This window comes from Cololabis saira, chromosome 19, assembly GCF_033807715.1.
Source record: "Cololabis saira isolate AMF1-May2022 chromosome 19, fColSai1.1, whole genome shotgun sequence".
In the NCBI taxonomy this organism is placed as follows: Eukaryota; Metazoa; Chordata; class Actinopteri; order Beloniformes; family Belonidae; genus Cololabis; species Cololabis saira.
Genome location: NC_084605.1, coordinates 15360872 through 15378477, shown reverse-complemented (window position 1 = coordinate 15378477; position 17606 = coordinate 15360872). Strand labels below are relative to the sequence as shown.

At 43.1% G+C, this 17606-nt stretch overlaps 1 protein-coding gene across 2 annotated transcripts; it reads right to left on the bottom strand.

The window, feature by feature from the left end:
• Positions 1 to 439: 439 nt before the first annotated feature.
• Positions 440 to 2759, bottom strand: LOC133419184 (ictacalcin-like). 2 transcript variants are annotated; one of them, XM_061708214.1, is made up of 3 exons: positions 2716 to 2759; positions 1335 to 1480; positions 440 to 696 (listed from the first exon to the last, which is right to left on the bottom strand). In XM_061708214.1, the coding sequence occupies exons 2-3, from the start codon at positions 1470 to 1472 to the stop codon at positions 553 to 555; spliced, it is 282 nt and encodes a 93-aa protein (XP_061564198.1). In that variant the 5' UTR covers positions 1473 to 1480; positions 2716 to 2759; the 3' UTR covers positions 440 to 552. The 2 variants fall into 2 exon arrangements, with proteins under 2 accessions (XP_061564198.1, XP_061564199.1); XM_061708215.1 differs by having other exon boundaries at positions 1335 to 1476; positions 2716 to 2754.
• Between the last annotated feature and the right edge of the window lie 14847 nt (positions 2760 to 17606).

Below are 17606 nucleotides of genomic sequence, written 5' to 3'. Positions count from 1 at the left end.
ACTCAAGTAGCTATAACACTAGATCATCAGATAAAATTCTCCTCATGGTCCCAATCACTGGAACAGAGTTGGTAAATCGGCCTTTTCCTTTTATGCACCGCAAGAATGAAATATTTACCCTCTCTTAACATGTTTAAACATATGTTAAAATCAGTTTTCACAGAACAATGTCATTGTTTTTAATCAAGTGCCATTATTTGTCATGAATTCTTTTTAGCTTTCTGATCCTTGTATGTTTGTTTGTTTCTTGTTTTGATATGTTTTTATATTTTTGTAAAGTTACTTGTCCTTGTATATATTTTCTTTTATATGAAACTGAATTTATTTTTCTGCTGCCATCTTGACCAGGACTCCCTGGCAGAAGAGATATTGTATCTCAATGGGACTTTCCTGGATAAATAAAGGATTGATAAAAAATAAAATAAATGAAAGACAAATGTTTCAGAGACAAAAAAGTTTATTTTTTAAGCAAAGATAATTGTGTGTATTTGTGGCCTTTTCTTCTGGGGAAAAGCAGCTCTCTTAGCTGGCCTCAAGGTGGCGCCTGCATTTCTATTTTTTGTTGAAGAAGTATTCATGGGACATCAGAGTGAGGCTGCACACGTTGGTGATAAACTCACTGAAATCCACGCTGTTGTTCCAGTTTGCGTCCAGGTCGTTGAAGAACTTGTCTACTGCTGCCTTGTCATTTGCGTTCTGCAGGTGAGAAAAGTGTCAGGCACAGTTATAGACATGTTATTACAATTTCTAGGTGCTTCATTGGATTGAATGTTGCTCTTTAGCCCTTTCAGTAATACTGATGGCTCATGCTGCAAAGAACTTTCACTTGCCTTGTTTTCTGAAACTTAAATAGGTCTAAAGGCTGTTTTGTGATCGTACAGGACTGTCTCAGAAAATTAGAATATTGTGATAAAGTCCTTTATTTTCTGTAATGCAATTAAAAAAACAAAAATGTCCTACATTTTGGATTCATTACAAATCAACTGAAATATTGCAAGCCTTTTATTATTTTAATATTGCTGATTATGGCTTACAGTTTAAGATTAAGATTCCCAGAATATTCTAATTTTTTTAGATAGGATATTTGAGTTTTCTTAAGCTGTAAGCCATGATCAGCAATATTAAAATAATAAAAGACTTGCAATATTTCAGTTGATTTGTAATGAATCCAGAATGTATGACATTTTTGCATTACAGAAAATAAAGGACTTTATCACAATATTCAAATTTTCTGAGACAGTCCTGTATTTTATACCAGCCTTATTCATGATTTCTGTTTGTATATTATCATTTGTGTTCAGGACTGTGATGCACTGAGGTCAGGGAACACTTACACGCAGCTTAACTCCAAATTCATTCTGCAGAAGCTCTTTCAGCTCCTCCTTACTCAGAGTGTTCTTGTCTCCCTCCTTGCCGGAGTATTTGCTGAAGGAAGTGACGAGGAGATCCATGGCCTTCTGAACGTCAGACATGATGCTTTCTTGTTTAAGGACAGAAAGAAGTAAAGGAGTTATGAAACGCACTTGTAATTTTATTTTCCTTCAATGCTACGACTCCATCTAGAGGCTGGATCTAGGTCTTTACATTCTAATTGGTGCAGATGTGGTTGTTGTGGTTATATTTGTTTTCTTGACAATGGGTATCATTTATAGCCACAGGCTGGGAGTGGTTGTGAAGGAAGGATAATTAAGAGTGAGCGTGCTATTTAGCAAAACAGGGATTTCACTTTTCCCCCTGTTTGTTTAAGTGGCTTTCCTATTTATTCAATGTAATTATGTGAATTTAAACACAAGTAGTGATTAGCATTCGTAAGCCGTTCAGTAGCAACCAGTGGCTGACAGGCTGTTTCTCTCTTCGTTTTCCATTTTCTTTTTTTTTTTCCTTTTTTTTTCTTTTTTTTCTTTTTTTAAATTTTTTTTAATTTAATTTTTTTTAATTATTTATTTATTTATTATTTTTTGCAATTACCATTTTTTTTTTCGTTTTCCATTTTCACCTCGGCCCCCTTTTCTTTTTTCCCTCTTGTCACTGGTCTCTAACGCAACATTTCCGCTGAGTGACACACAACACTGTTTTGGAAACAGTTCAATCTCTGCAGGTAACTCATGTGTACTAATGAAGGTGAGGAGCAGACGGAGAGTTTCAGGTCTCAAGTGTAATGTCTGTGATCTGTTCTCTTGAAGACTGAGACAAATTACTAGATGTCCCATTTTTTTTTTCTTTTTCCACTGAGTGCGTAGCTGCTTTTGTGACAGAGCCTGTTGTGGTTGCAGAGCGACTCAGATGAGACTGTTTCCTCCCTGGAGTGTTGGTTAGCAGAGGAAACCGTGGCATACTTGGGCTTGTAAACAAATGGGAATTGTGGATGGAGAGAGTACAAAACGAATACTTGCTCCTATTCGTTCTCTTTTAAAATAACTATATTCTAAACTTTAAATTTCATAATGATTCCGTAAAATAGAATAATTGTTCCAGTCCTAGATAAAACCGTAGGTCAGAACGAAACAGCCCTTGAGATAATTGGCGATGACTGACTCATCCGCTGTAAACACAGAGTGCACAAATAGCTGGCAAATGTGCCTTAAAGAGTTTTTTAAAATTCTGAATAGTTACATAAACCTCCAAGAATTTATGGAATCGCACCGAAAAAAGTTTGAAGCCAGTAATTAAAACAAGAGTTACAAAATGGCAAAGAAAACAAAGCTTGCTACTCACCAAAGCTGAACTTTAAGGATGTGGGAGAGTGAAAGTGAGTTGGAGGAACGGCAGTGATGGAGAGGCGGGTGTGGAGGATGTTTTATACATCGCCACACCCTGTATCCCTCCCTCCAGAAACCATACCCCTCCTCTTTTTCTCTCTTGTCATGCCATTTCTTTATGTTATAACTTGTCACTAAACAACTTGTGTAACAAACACTGTTTGCTTTGAAGAAATCCAGATTTTTCAGATTGATAAAGAAGAGAGAATTGTCTGATTATTTAACTTTAACATTTACTTTAAAGAAAGACAATAAACTTGTGTTGGAAAAATCTAACAAACACCAAATAATAGTAATTTTTCTATCAACTTGAAAAGACATCTCTCTTTGAGACTTCTTTGTTAAAGGTTTGATAAAGGGAGAGCTACAGTGTTTCCCATTGAAATGAAGAACTTTTTTTTATCATCTATTCACTTACAGCTGCTCTATTTGGAGCTATCTTTTGTCTATTCAAGGGAAATTCACAATTTGTGTCATCCACTTTGGTGCAGATCCTGGCAAAAACAAGTCTTTCATGACTTTTGATTTCCATCCCAAAGAATTAAGTTTAACCCTTACAGTTTTCTACACTTGCTTTGTTGTATTATGGCGACAGGTTAAGATTGTGCACCACAGCTGCAAACACGAGTTCATCTTTTTTCTTTTCTAAAGATGAAGATCAAAGAAGACACACATCTGAATCTGAATTATCTATGAGAAAGTGTAGAGAAAGTGTAGAAAGTCAGAGGGATTAGGCCAGTTTGAAAAGGTGGATGTAAGATTGTATGTCCTGTCACGTGTCTTTGGGCCCATTATGACCAACTGAGCATCGTGTCAACGCCATCGGCCGTCATACGACCCGGTGGGGATGTCTAACTAGCTGAGCAGCTCCGTCTGCTTCACCGTTGCTTCATTGTTTCTGGCTCCGTGCGTGGATTGGTCTCTGGGAGTTTGCCTGGGGTGCTAATTTCAAAGAATAAAAAGAAGTCTGTACATGTTAGCAGTTGCAGTACAGATGAGTCTGCCCTGACATGGGCTGCTTGGCACTCTTCAGGGGCTACGCTTTCCTGCGTCGTCTCCAGATAATTACGTTTAGAAATCAAGACTGAGCGAAGCTTCAACTGTCACGTTGAGCTTTAGAGTTAGGTTTTAATGCTGCAACTAGGGTTGCCAACTCCCTGAAAATAAATAAGGGACACCTCATCGATTGCCTTCACCCTGGTGTGGTGAATATTTTTAGGCCCTTTTTTTTAATGAGTTGAAGTGTTCGTAGTGTTCGTTTGTCTGGTGCACCATAAGAAAACCAGTGAAATAGAATCAAAGGTAATACAAGCTTTTATTATATAATGCACAATGTTAAAACATCTGTTTCTCCCCATTGTCTTGTTGAGGCATTGTCACACCATTGTGACGTGAAGCTCCAGCTTCCTACCTCCTGCAGGGCTCACATCTTTGAACTGGCCTCAACACAGACTTGAACCACGGGAATGTTCCTGACTGACTGATATGTTAATACCAACTCGTTTGGCCACAGATCACATCTGACTGAAAATACCCTTTAATTGCTTTTTGTCTCCCACCTTTGGCTTGTTGATTCCTGCCTTTTGTGCTTTGAACTTACTGTATAAAGAGTCATGATTTCAACCATTCGTGGTGGGCACACCAACTCAGACCCGATCTGCGTAGGTCTGCTCACCGCCGGCTTACTGGATAAAACTCACTACACCACAGCGGACTTCTGAACTGGTTTTGATAATATTCTTCAACAGTCTTCACTTAACGAAGAATAAATATCTGAACTATCAACCTGCAAATAGAGAAAACAGTGGAGCCATATGGCACCAGGGCTGACTCTGCGACTAGAGAAAACAACAGGACTAGAGCTGAACTCCTGAATAGGAGATTACTTTGCATATAGAGAAAACCACGAAAAAACCCTTCAAACTCTTAAACCAGGGGTAGGCAATTCCGGTCCTCGAGGGCCGGTGTCCTGCATGTCTTAGATGTTTCCCTGCTTCAGCACACCGTGATAAAAGTACCTGTGTCATTAACAGAATTGTGCAGCCCTGGATGACAAGCTGATGAACATGATTAATTAGAATCAGGTGTGCTAAAGCAGGGAAACATCTAAAACATGCAGGACACCGGCCCTCGAGGACCGGAATTGCCTACCCCTGTCTTAAACAATTTCATGAAATCCTAACAGAGTGAAACGATTTTTTTTAACTATTTGACTCGAACCTGAATTGAATTAGATGCATATTTTTGAATGCCATGAACACATTGAAAACTAATTATTATCCAGCAATTCACTTTAATACAAAATAACAAAATGAACTGAATGAAACAAGTATCTTTCTTAAACAGAAACCTGTCCTGCTTAACTTAAAATTGTATAAATTAATATAAAACAATAGAAAGAAAGCAGAACATCCATTCTGTAATAGTGCACATTTTTAGTGCAATAACAAAAGTGCAAACAGAAAGTCTGTTGTAAACATATTTGTGTCTCAAAGGCCATGACTGTACCTACAGTTGTAGTAAAACAGGAAAAAATAACTTATGAACTCAACATCTCAATGTCATTTTCCATTGGCATTTTATGACTATTTTCTGACTCTCACAGTAAAATGGGACAAAGTGTGTCCCTTTTCAGCTCAATACGGGACTTTAGTTTACAAATACGGGACAATTCCGTTTTTCAAGGGACGGTTGGAAACCCTAGCTGCAACTCAAACATACTATTTAGTGCAGCTTCAGCACACCTTCTGGCCCTGCATGCAGGATTCTGAGCCTGGCACGGAGTCATTCCCAGGAAAATCTTCAGCAGAGGAACAAGCTGAATCTTGTCATTTCTTTTTTTGCTGCTGTGGGAACTCAGACAACCTGAGGCCTGAAGGGTTGTTCTGTCTCCATTGGACGAGACATTCTGGTGTTTTCAGGTGAGAGGCCACACCTTTCACTTGAAGCTGGAACATGGTGTGGATAGTGCGATGTGGAGGGCCGGGTGGGGCACGTGAGTCCTCGACACACTGTTACATAAACCTTGGCAGGAAGATGCACCACGGCATGTTAAATAATACACTCCTGCTGTCTCAGTCAGTTGTGGATCATTTTTTTTACAGGACAGAAGTGTTACACCTGTCAACAGCCTGCACGACCTCTTTCTGTACAGGAATGTAAGATCAAACATGCTAACTGAGTCTCGATCACACCAATCCTCTATTCCTTAAATTAAAGATTTGGAAATTTATTGACTTAGGCCACGTTTCCACATACCTGGATATTCACAAAAACAAATATTTCCCCCTCTATGTTTTGAAAAATACCATCACAAACCCGCTTAAATAGCTGTTAAGGTGCTATGAGCAGCCAAACCTACAGGGGGCAGTGTAACGAGAAGATAAAGTCATGCTAGCCAATCAGAATCCTGGAAAAAAACATCAACAAATGACACAAGTAACTTCCAGTTACTTCCAAGATGAACGAGAGTCTTTGGTTTGGAGTGACAGAGAAGTGGAGTTACTTTTAAGTGTGACGTTAGAATATAAAACAGGTAAAATACAAGAAAATATTGACGGTGGCCAAACTAATTGTAACCACAGGTGTCGCTCATGACGCTGGTAACGTTTCTGTCTGTAATGTGATGTTCTGAAGCCTAAATGTCCATTTCTCTCCGTTTACAAGCAAACGTGAAGACGGAGTTTTTGTAAATCTCCACTTTGGCCGGAGTTTTCAGAACTGATGGTTTTTGGAGACTTTGAGCTTCATTTTCGAAAGGCCAAAACGCATGAAAACACCACCGTTTTTGCTACTTGTAAACGGGGCTTTAGTGAAAATTAGAACAGCAACATTAATGTTCAAAGCAAGAATTAATGCACTACCTGAAAACATTCAAAAACTGTTTCAAGATAAAGAAGGAAAATATAATCTAAGAGGAAAGCTAAACTTTAAACAACCTTGTGTACGTCCTGCTCTTAAAAGCATGTGCAGATCCGTCTGTGGGGGGAACTTTGTGGAATGTCTTGATGAAGAAATCAAACATAGCACTAACTCTATACAGTTTAAAAACACATACAAGAAAACACTTCTTGACAAATATAAAAACGAGGATCTCTAAAGAACTGAATTTACCTTCTGTATGTATTTCTTTTATTAGGGCCCGAGCACCTTCAGTGCGAAGGCCCTATTGTATCTGTAGGAATTATTAGGGCCCGAGCACTTGCAGTGCGAAGGCCCTATTGTATTTGCAGGAATTTTTATTATTATTATTAGGGCCCGAGCACTTGCAGTGCGAAGGCCCTATTGTATTTGCAGGAATTTTTATTATTAGGGCCCGAGCACCTTCAGTGCGAAGGCCCTATTGTATCTGTAGGAATTCTTCGCGTTATTAGGGCCCGAGCACCTTCAGTGCGAAGGCCCTATTGTATCTGTAGGAATTCTTCGCGTTATTATTAGGGCCCGAGCACCTTCAGTGCGAAGGCCCTATTGTATCTGTAGGAATTCTTCGCGTTATTAGGGCCCGAGCACTTGCAGTGCGAAGGCCCTATTGTATTTGCAGGAATTTTTATTATTATTATTATGGGCATGCCAAGTAGTGGCATGACCATATTGCAATCGTCCAGAATGGCCCAAAAAGCAATGTTGCTAGCGTTTCGCTAACATGCTAAAGTCGCAAAGGTCCCACTGCGCACCAGCGGGTGTAAAGCATGACCCCGCTCTGTTGTGGAAAAAAAAAATCCCCAAAAAATGAAACACGGCCGAGAAAACCTGAAAAATGAAGGCGTTAAATTAGTATCTAGAAAGGTTTCCCTTTTCTTATTATTAGTGCCACGGCTGCGCCACGTGGCACGCCTCCTCCATTGAGCTGCGCAAGCTCAATGGAGGAGGAGTGCCTCGTGCGCAGCACGAGGCACTCATACTATTGCTCAGGCTTATTATTTATTCCATATTCTTCCGTAAAAACTTTGTCCGCTAACTAGTCCCGCAGCTTTGAGAAAACGCGAAAAGTAAAAACGTAGAAACGTGTGCCTTAATCGGGAATCGATGGGTATGACTTTTATAAGCAATTGGCGTGCACGTTTTTGCGCAACGTGCACAAACGTGCGCTTTTTGCCCCATCCGGAACGCATTGCGTGAACTTTGGGGCCTCACCACTCGCACACCGTTACTCGAAAAATTCCGAACCGATTTAGAAAGTTGTAGGCCTTGAATTTAACTACAGTCCTGTGGATTTTCAGAACGATGGCATGAATAGTTTTTGCACGAAGTGCAAAAACATTTCCAAATTTCCAAACTAATGGGGAAGATTTTCCCATGCATTTCAATGGCGCCATTATAAGCGGATGGGAAAATGTTGAGAAAAAAAAGACAAAATTCACCTTTTTTCCGAGTCACGTATCTTTCTCATACTTGGACGTAGAAACGTCATTCAAACTTCAAAACGGAGGAAAACTTCTCTTCTCTCTCCAAACCCCGGACTGTTTTTTCCTAAAATGTACACTTTTCAAGATATGAGCGCTCAAGCGAGGACTGGAAATCACTTTTTTTCAAATCTAGAGCACGGGAGTCAGTTTGCTAGAGTGTAGTTACACTGAAAAAAAAACATGATTTCTTATTTGTAACTCGAGGTCACGGCCAAACCGTAAAAGGTAGACAGATCATTTTTGGTCAGAATATAGACATAGGTGTTGTGATTCATAAAATGTGACTTTGACAGGCGTGGTGTGCACAAAATTTTAACGGGGGAGCCAACAGACACGCCAGTTCCTGTCTCTCTCTTCATTGACTCCCATGTTAAATGAAGTTTTCTTAAAAAAAATCTCATTTTTGTTTTCGAATTGCCGTTACTAACACATTTTAAGGAATATCTGTATGAAAATAACATTTAGATAATCTGGTAGGTTCTCTGTTTCTCAAAATGTTTTCGTTTTTCTGCTAAGAGCTACGGTTTGAGCGCAAAGTGGAGTGATTTCAGGTTTGTCACAACCAAAAATCCAGCTGAGTCATTCCCGCTCCCTCTGTATCAGGTTCTTGTTGCCCCTAGCAACCAGAGCTCAGCTGTTGACTGATTAGACTGACCCAGAACTGGTCACATGACTCACTCAGTACAGAATTCATAGTATAACCTGGAAAATGGAGAAATCTGAACCCTGACCTTTTAACCTTAGATGAACACACACACACACACACACACACACACACACACACACACACACACACACACACACACACACACACACACACACACGATAGGTGTTATTATGGGATGTCAGGTGTTTTTATAGGATGTTAGTGTTATTATGGGATGTCAGGTGTTTTTATAGGATGTTAGTGTTATTATGGGATGACAGGTGTTTTTATAGGATGTTAGTGTTATTATGGGATGTCAGGTGTTTTTATAGGATGTTAGTGTTATTATGGGATGGCAGGTGTTTTTATAGGATGTTAGTGTTATTATGGGATGGCAGGTGTTTATTATGGGATGGTAGTGTTATTGGTGTTAGCGGTCCCGTTAGCGGTTCTGTTAGCGGTCCTGTTAGCGATCCCGTTAGCGGTCCCGTTAGCGGTCCAGTTAGCGATCCCGTTAGCGGTCCAGTTAGCGACCCCGTTAGCGGTCCCGTTAGCAATCCCGTTAGCGGTCCCGTTAGCGGTCCCGTTAGCGGTTGTTAGCGATCCCGTTAGCGATCCCGTTAGCGGCTTGGTTAGCGATCCCGTTAGCGGCTCGGTTAGCGGTCCCGTTAGCGGTTCAGTTAGCGATTCCGTTAGCGATCCCGTTAGCGGTCCCGTTAGCGGTCCAGTTAGCGATCCCGTTAGCGGTCCAGTTAGCGACCCCGTTAGCGGTCCCGTTAGCGGTTCCGCTAGCGGTTGTTAGCGATCCCGTTAGCGGTCCCGTTAGCGGTTCAGTTAGCGATTCCGTTAGCGATCCCGTTAGCGGTCCCGTTAGCGGTCCAGTTAGCGATCCCGTTAGCGGTCCAGTTAGCGACCCCGTTAGCGGTCCCGTTAGCGGTTCCGCTAGCGGTTGTTAGCGATCCCGTTAGCGGTCCCGTTAGCGGTTCTGTTAGCGGTTCTGTTAGCGGTCCTGTTAGCGGTTCCGTTAGCGGTTGTTAGCGGTCCCGTTAGCGATCCCATTAGCGGCTCGGTTAGCAATCCCGTTAGCGGCTCGGTTAGCGGTCCCGTTAGCGGTTCAGTTAGCGATTCCGTTAGCGATCCCGTTAGCGGTACCGTTAGCGGTCCAGTTAGCGATCCCGTTAGCGGTCCAGTTAGCGACCCCGTTAGCGGTCCCGTTAGCAATCCCATTAGCGGTCCCGTTAGCGGTTCCGCTAGCGGTTGTTAGCGATCCCGTTAGCGGTTCTGTTAGCGGTTCTGTTAGCGGTCCCGTTAGCGGTTCTGTTAGCGGTTGTTAGCGGTCCCGTTAGCGATCCCATTAGCGGCTCGGTTAGCGGTCCCGTTAGCGATCCCGTTAGCGATCCCGTTAGCGATCCCGTTAGCGGTCCCGTTAGCGATCCCGTTAGCGATCCCGTTAGCGATCCCGTTAGCGGTCCCGTTAGCAGTTCCGTTAGCGATCCCATTAGCGGTCCCGTTAGCGGTTCCGTTAGCGGTTGTTAGCGGCTCGGTTAGCGATCCCGTTAGCGGCTCGGTTAGCGGTCCCGTTAGCGGTCCCGTTAGCGATCCCGTTAGCGATCCCGTTAGCGGTTCAGTTAGCGGTTCTATATTTTCTGTAATAACTTTTGAATGGTTTGACATAGAGAGTCATGGGTGGTGTCATTGGAATCTGTATCGAGTCCTTGACCTTCATGGGTGCAAATAAGCCCCGCGATCATCCGGCAGTAGTCCGTGGCACTTCAAAATTTCCCGGGAATTTTGTCTAGTTATTTTTATTATTATTATTCTTATTCCGCACTTTTTTTCGTCCGTTAATGCGGCCCGAACCGCAACGTGCACCCATGCATGGCATACATCGTTGGATGCGTCTCCATCTTGCCTCGATGGGCATTACTTTTCTCCGTAATAGGGGTTACCGTGGCAACGCTAGTTGCCAAAAAGCAAAAAAAAAGGCGAAAATTCCCGCGCTTATTGCTCGGCCGAACTTTATCGTAGAGACATCGTTCAAACTTTGAAACACTCGGCCCGATAGTCTTTAAAGGACCATACAACTTCATCATGCTAGTTATTACGGTTTTTGCGATATTTAACTTTCAATTTAAAAAAAAAATCACTTTTATTTTGGACGCTTGTTGCTAGGCAACGGTTTATCGTACAGACATCATTACAACATTGACCAACCCGGGACGCTTTGTACTGCAACATATTTTAGTCTCGTCATGCTTGCTATTACGGTTTTTGAGATATTCCACATTGTTCATTTTGATGCTAACGGAACTTCGGATGCTTGTTGCGCGGCAACGCGGTATCGCAGAGACTTGGTTCCAACGTTAAAAGACTCAGCTTCATGTGGACTACAACATACTGAGGTCACATTACGCTGTCGTTTACAGCTTTTGAGATATTAAAGCCAAATTGTCCCATTCTATCCTATGGGGCTTGTTACCATGGCAACAAAAACCAATGCATTTGTATGGGGGACCATGTGAATAAACAATCTGTTAATGCTGCCCGAACCGGAACGTGCACCCATGCATGGCATACATTGTTGGATGCGTCTCCATCTTGCCTCGATGGGCATTACTTTTCTCAGTCAAAAGTGTTACCGTGGCAACGCTAGATGCCAAAAAGCAAAAAAAAAGGCAAAAATTCAGACGCTTATTGCTCGGTCAAACTTTATCGTAGAGACATCGTTCAAACTTTCAAACACTCGGCCCGATTGTCCCTAACGCTACGTACAACCTCATTATGCTAATTATTACAGTTTTTGCGATATTGGCCTTTCATTTTTTTTTAAATTTCTGTTTGAATTTGGACGCTTGTTGCTAGGCAACAGGTTATCGTAGAGACATCGTACAAATGTCCCCTGACTCGGCACGCTGTGGACTTCAACATACTCAAATTTCATGAAGCTGGGATTTAAGGAAATTTTATGTCAAAATCCAGGCCAAATGGCCCCATTCATTCGGATGGGGTTTTGTACCATGGTGAAAAAAAAAACCTATCCGTTAACGTAGCCTGAACCGGAACATGCACCCATGCAAGGCATACATCGTTAGATGCGTCTCCATCTTGCCTCGAAGGGCATTACTATTCTCAGTCAAAAGCGTTACCGTGGCAACGCTAGATGCCAAAAAGCGCGCCCCATTAATAACTATTGGGAGCACAGGAATGAATGAAATACAAGTGTAAAAACACCTCAAACTGACATAGAACCACCCTAAACACAACCACTACAGCCCAAAACCAAAGCAGCGAGAGGGGACGAATGGGCGGTAGGGCATGCCCATATCAAAATTTCTAGAAATTTTCTAGTTAGGGCCCGAGCACTTGCAGTGCGAAGGCCCTATTGTATTTGCAGGAATTTTTATTATTATTATTATTTTTTTTTTTCTTCTGACAAAGTGATGGCCTTTTTGCCCCCCTTAACATGCCCAAAAAGTCACCAAATTTTGCACCCAAGTCAGGCCTGGCGAAAAATTTGATATTTAATGGTTTGCATTAATGGGCGTGGTAAAATGGCTCAACAGCGCCCCCTTGAAAACTTTGTGCCTCAAGCCCCACGATACGGTTTGACGTACATGCACGAAAATCGGTACGCACCTGTATCATGGGACAACTTAAAGAAAAGTCTCTTGGAGTCATGCCCGAAACCGAACAGGAAGTCGGCCATTTTGAATTAATCGTGTCACTTTGGCGCAATTTATGCCATTCCTTCGAGAGTTAATTCAGCCCGAACCGTATCGTGAACCCAGGTGTGTTATACATCAAAATGTGCGTCTCCATCCTGCGACTACACGCATTACTTTTCTCTTTCAAAAGTGTTACCGTGGCGACGCTAGACGCCAACAAGCGCACCCCCCCTTCATCTGATTGGTCCATATTTGATAGTTCCCCAAAAGGCACCAAATTTGGCATGCAAGCCAGGCCTGGCGATAAATTTGATATTTCATGGTTTGCATTAATGGGCATGGCAAAATGGCTCAACAGCGCCCCCCGGAAAACTTTGTGCCTCAAGCCCCACAATACGGTTTGACGTACATGCACGAAAATCGCTACACACCTGTATCATGGCACAACTTAAAGAAAAGTCTCTTGGAGCCATGGCCGAAACCGAACAGGATGTCGGCCATTTTGAATAAATTGTGTCATTTTGGCGAAATTTATGCCATTCCTTCGGCAGTTAATTCAGCCCGAACCGTAACGTGCACCCAGGTGTGATATACATCAAAATGTGCGTCTACATCCTGCGACACCACGCATTACTTTTCTCTTTCAAAACTGTTACCGTGGCGACGCTAGACGCCAAAAGGCGCGCCCCCCCTTCATCTGATTGGTCCATATTTGATAGTTCCCCAAAAGGCACCAAATTTGGCATGCAAGCCAGGCCTGGCGATAAATTTGATATTTCATGGTTTGCATTAATGGGCATGGCAAAATGGCTCAACAGCGCCCCCCGGAAAACTTTGTGCCTCAAGCCCCACAATACGGTTTGACGTACATGCACGAAAATCGCTACACACCTGTATCATGGCACAACTTAAAGAAAAGTCTCTTGGAGCCATGGCCGAAACCGAACAGGATGTCGGCCATTTTGAATAAATTGTGTCATTTTGGCGAAATTTATGCCATTCCTTCGGCAGTTAATTCAGCCCGAACCGTAACGTGCACCCAGGTGTGATATACATCAAAATGTGCGTCTACATCCTGCGACACCACGCATTACTTTTCTCTTTCAAAACTGTTACCGTGGCGACGCTAGACGCCAAAAGGCGCGCCCCCCCTTCATGTGATTGGTCCATATTTGATAGTTCTCCAAAAGCCACCAAATTTTGCATGCAAGCCAGACTTGGTGATAAATTTGATATTTCATGGTTTGCATTAATGGGCGTGGCCTAACGGCTCAACAGCGCCCCCTAGAATACTTTTATCTGCCATAACTTTTGAATGGTTTGACATAGGAAGTTGTGGGTGGTGTCATTTCTGATATGCTTATGGGGGGCGGTGGCCGTGAGTGCGAGGGCCCGTTCATCGCTGCTTGCAGCTTTAATTATTAGGGCCCGAGCACTTGCAGTGCGAAGGCCCTATTGTATTTGCAGGAATTTTTATTATTATTAGGGCCCGAGCACCTTCAGAGCGAAGGCCCTATTGTATTTGCAGGAATTTTTATTATTATTATTATTATTATTATTATTATTATTTTCCTGACAAAGTGAAGGCCTTTTTGCCCCCCTTAACATGCCCAAAAAGTCACCAAATTTTGCACCCTAGTCAGGCCTGGCGAAAAATTTGATATTTAAAGGTTTGCATTAATGGGCGTGGCAAAATGGCTCAACAGCGCCCCCTTGAAAACTTTGTGCCTCAAGCCCCACGATACGGTTTGACGTACATGCACGAAAATCGGTACACACCTGTATCATGGGACAACTTAAACAAAAGTCTCTTGGGGTCATGCCCGAAACCGAACAGGATGTCGGCCATTTTGAATTAGTCGTGTCATTTTGGCGAAATTTATGCCATTCCTTCGAAAGTTAATTCAGCCCGAACCGTAACGTGCCCCCAAGTGTGTTATACATCAAAATGTGCGTCTCCATCCTCCGACAACACGCATTACTTTTCTCTTTCAAAAACGTTACCGTGGCGGCGCTAGACGCCAAAAAGCGCGCCCACCCTTCATCTGATTGGTTCAAGAGAAAAAACTTTGTGCCTCAAGCCCCATAATACGGTTTGACGTACATGAACGAAAATCGGTACACACCTGTATCATGTCGCAACTAAAAGAAAAGTCTCTTGGCGCCATGGCCGAAACCGAACAGGAAGTCGGCCATTTTGAACATTCTGAATTAATTGCGTAATTTTGGAGCAATATATGCCATTCCTTCGAGAGTTAATTCAGCCCGAACCGTATCGTGAACCCAGATGTGTTATACATCAAAATGTGCGTCTCCATCCTGCGACTACACGCATTACTTTTCTCTTTCGAAAGTGTTACCGTGGCGACGCTAGACGCCAACAAGCGCACCCCCCCTTCATCTGATTGGTCCATATTTGATAGTTCCCCAAAAGGCACCAAATTTGGCATGCAAGCCATGCCTGGCGATAAGTTTGATATTTCATGGTTTGCATTAATGGGCGTGGCAAAATGGCTCAACAGCGCCCCTCGGAAAATTTTGTGCCTCAAGCCCCACAATACGGTTTGACGTACATGCACGAAAATCGGTACACACCTGTATTATGGGACAACTTAAAGAAAAGTCTCTTGGAGCCATGGCCGAAACCGAACAGGATGTCGGCCATTTTGAATAAATTGTGTCATTTTGGCAAAATTTATGCCATTCCTTCGAGAATTAATTCAGCCCGAACCGTAACGTGAACACAGATGTGTTATACATCAAAATATGTGTCTCCATCCTGCGACTACACGCATTACTTTTCTCTTTCGAAAGTGTTACCGTGGCGACGCTAGACGCCAACAAGCGCACCCCCCTTCATCTGATTGGTCCATATTTGATAGTTCCCCAAAAGTCACCAAATTTTGCATGCAAGACAGACTTGGCGATAAATTTGATATTTCATGGTTTGCATTAATGGGCGTGGCCTAACGGCTCAACAGCGCCCCCTAGAATACTTTTCTCTGCCATAACTTTTGAATGGTTTGACATAGGAAGTCGTGGGTGGTGTCATGGGATTCTGTAATGAGTCCTTAAGCTTCGTTGGCCTTAATTAGCCCCGCCCCTTCTTCTGATTGGTTGTCCCGATTTTCTGCTATAACTTTGGAATGGTTTGACATAGAGAGTCGTGGGTGGTGTCATCAGATTATTTATGGACTCCTTGACCTTCATTGGCCTGAATTAGCCCCGCCCCTTCTTCTGATTGGTTGTCCCGATTTTCTGCTATAACTTTGGAATGGTTTGACATAGAGAGTCGTGGGTGGTGTCATCAGATTATTTATGGACTCCTTGACCTTCATTGGCCTGAATTAGCCCCGCCCCTTCTTCTGATTGGTTGTCCCGATTTTCTGCTATAACTTTGGAATGGTTTGACATAGAGAGTCCCTCTTCCTGATTCAAACGTCTGCTGGCCCCGCCCCCCGACCAATCAGTGGCGAGTAGGGTGATGACGGCCCCGCCCCCCGACCAATCAGTGGCGAGTAGGGTGATGACGGCCCCGCCCCCGACCAATCAGTGGCGAGTAGGGTGATGACGGCCCCGCCCCCCGACCAATCAGTGGCGAGTAGGGTGATGACGGCCCCGCTCCCCGACCAATCAGCTCCCTGTAATATGGTGACATCAGAAATAGACCCGTGCTCAGCCCGGTTAGAACCTCGGTAGAATGGTTACAGAAAAATTAATAAAAATAGTAGTGTTTTACTAATATTTATACCTTACAAATATTTAAAAAATTAGGGAAAAAAAGTTCCAGACTTTTTATCGCTATGTTGGTCTCTCTTAAGCCAGTAAGTTGAAGTGAAAGGGATAGCTGAGACATAGCTCAGCCACAGCATTGCGGTCTTTGGTGCCAGAAGTTGAGAGTTCGAGCCTGGCTGTACCTATGATGAAATTTTTTGTCAGCAATTTTTGTGTTTTTTTTACATCAAAATGTGCGTCTCTGTCCTGCGACGACGCACATTACTTTTCTCTTTCAAAAGTGTTACCGTGGCGACGCTAGACGCGAAAAAGCGCACGTCCCCTTCATCTGATTGGTCCATATTTGATAGTTCTCCAAAAGTCACCAAATTTTGCATGCAAGCCAGGCCTGGTGATAAATTTGATATTTCATGGTTTGCATTAATGGGCGTGGCCTAACGGCTCAACAGCGCCCCCTAGAATACTTTTCTCTGCCATAACTTTTGAATGGTTTGACATAAAGAGTCGTGGGTGGTGTCATGGGACTCGGTATTGAGTCCTTGACCATAATTGGCCTGAATTAGCCCCGCCCCTTCTTCTGATTGGTTGTCCCGATTTTCTGCCATAACTTTTGAATGGTTTGACATAGAGAGTCGTGGGTGGTGTCATCAGACTCTGTATGGAGTCCTTTACCTTCATTGGCCTGAATTAGCCCCGCCCCTTCTTCTGATTGGTTGTTCCTTTTTTCTGCTATAACTTTTGAATGGTTTGACATAGAGAGTCGTGGGTGGTGTCATTTCTGATATGCTTATGGGGTCGGTGGACGTGAGTGCGAGGGCCCGTTCATCGCTGCTTGCAGCTTTAATTATTATTATTATTATTTTCCTGACAAAGTGAAGGCCTTTTTGCCCCCCTTAACATGCCCAAAAAGTCACCAAATTTTGCATGCAAGCCAGGCCTGGCGAAAAATTTGATATTTAATGGTTTGCATTAATGGGCGTGGCAAAATGGCTCAACAGCGCCCCCTTGAAAACTTTGTGCCTCAAGCCCCACGATACGGTTTGACGTACATGCACGAAAGTCGGTACACACCTGTATCATGGGACAACTTAAAGAAAAGTCTCTTGGCGTCATGCCCGAAACCGAACAGGAAGTCGGCCATTTTGAATTAGTCGCGTCATTTTGGCGAAATTTATGCCATTCCTTCGAAAGTTAATTCAGCCCGAACCGTAACGTGCACCCAGGTGTGTTATACATCAAAATGTGCGTCTCCCTCCTGCGACCACCCGCATTACTTTTCTCTTTCAAAAGCGTTACCGTGGCGACGCTAGACGCCAAAAAGCGCGCCCACCCTTCATCTGGTTGGTTCAGACAGAAAAAACTTTGCGCCTCAAGCCCCATAATACGGTTTGACGTA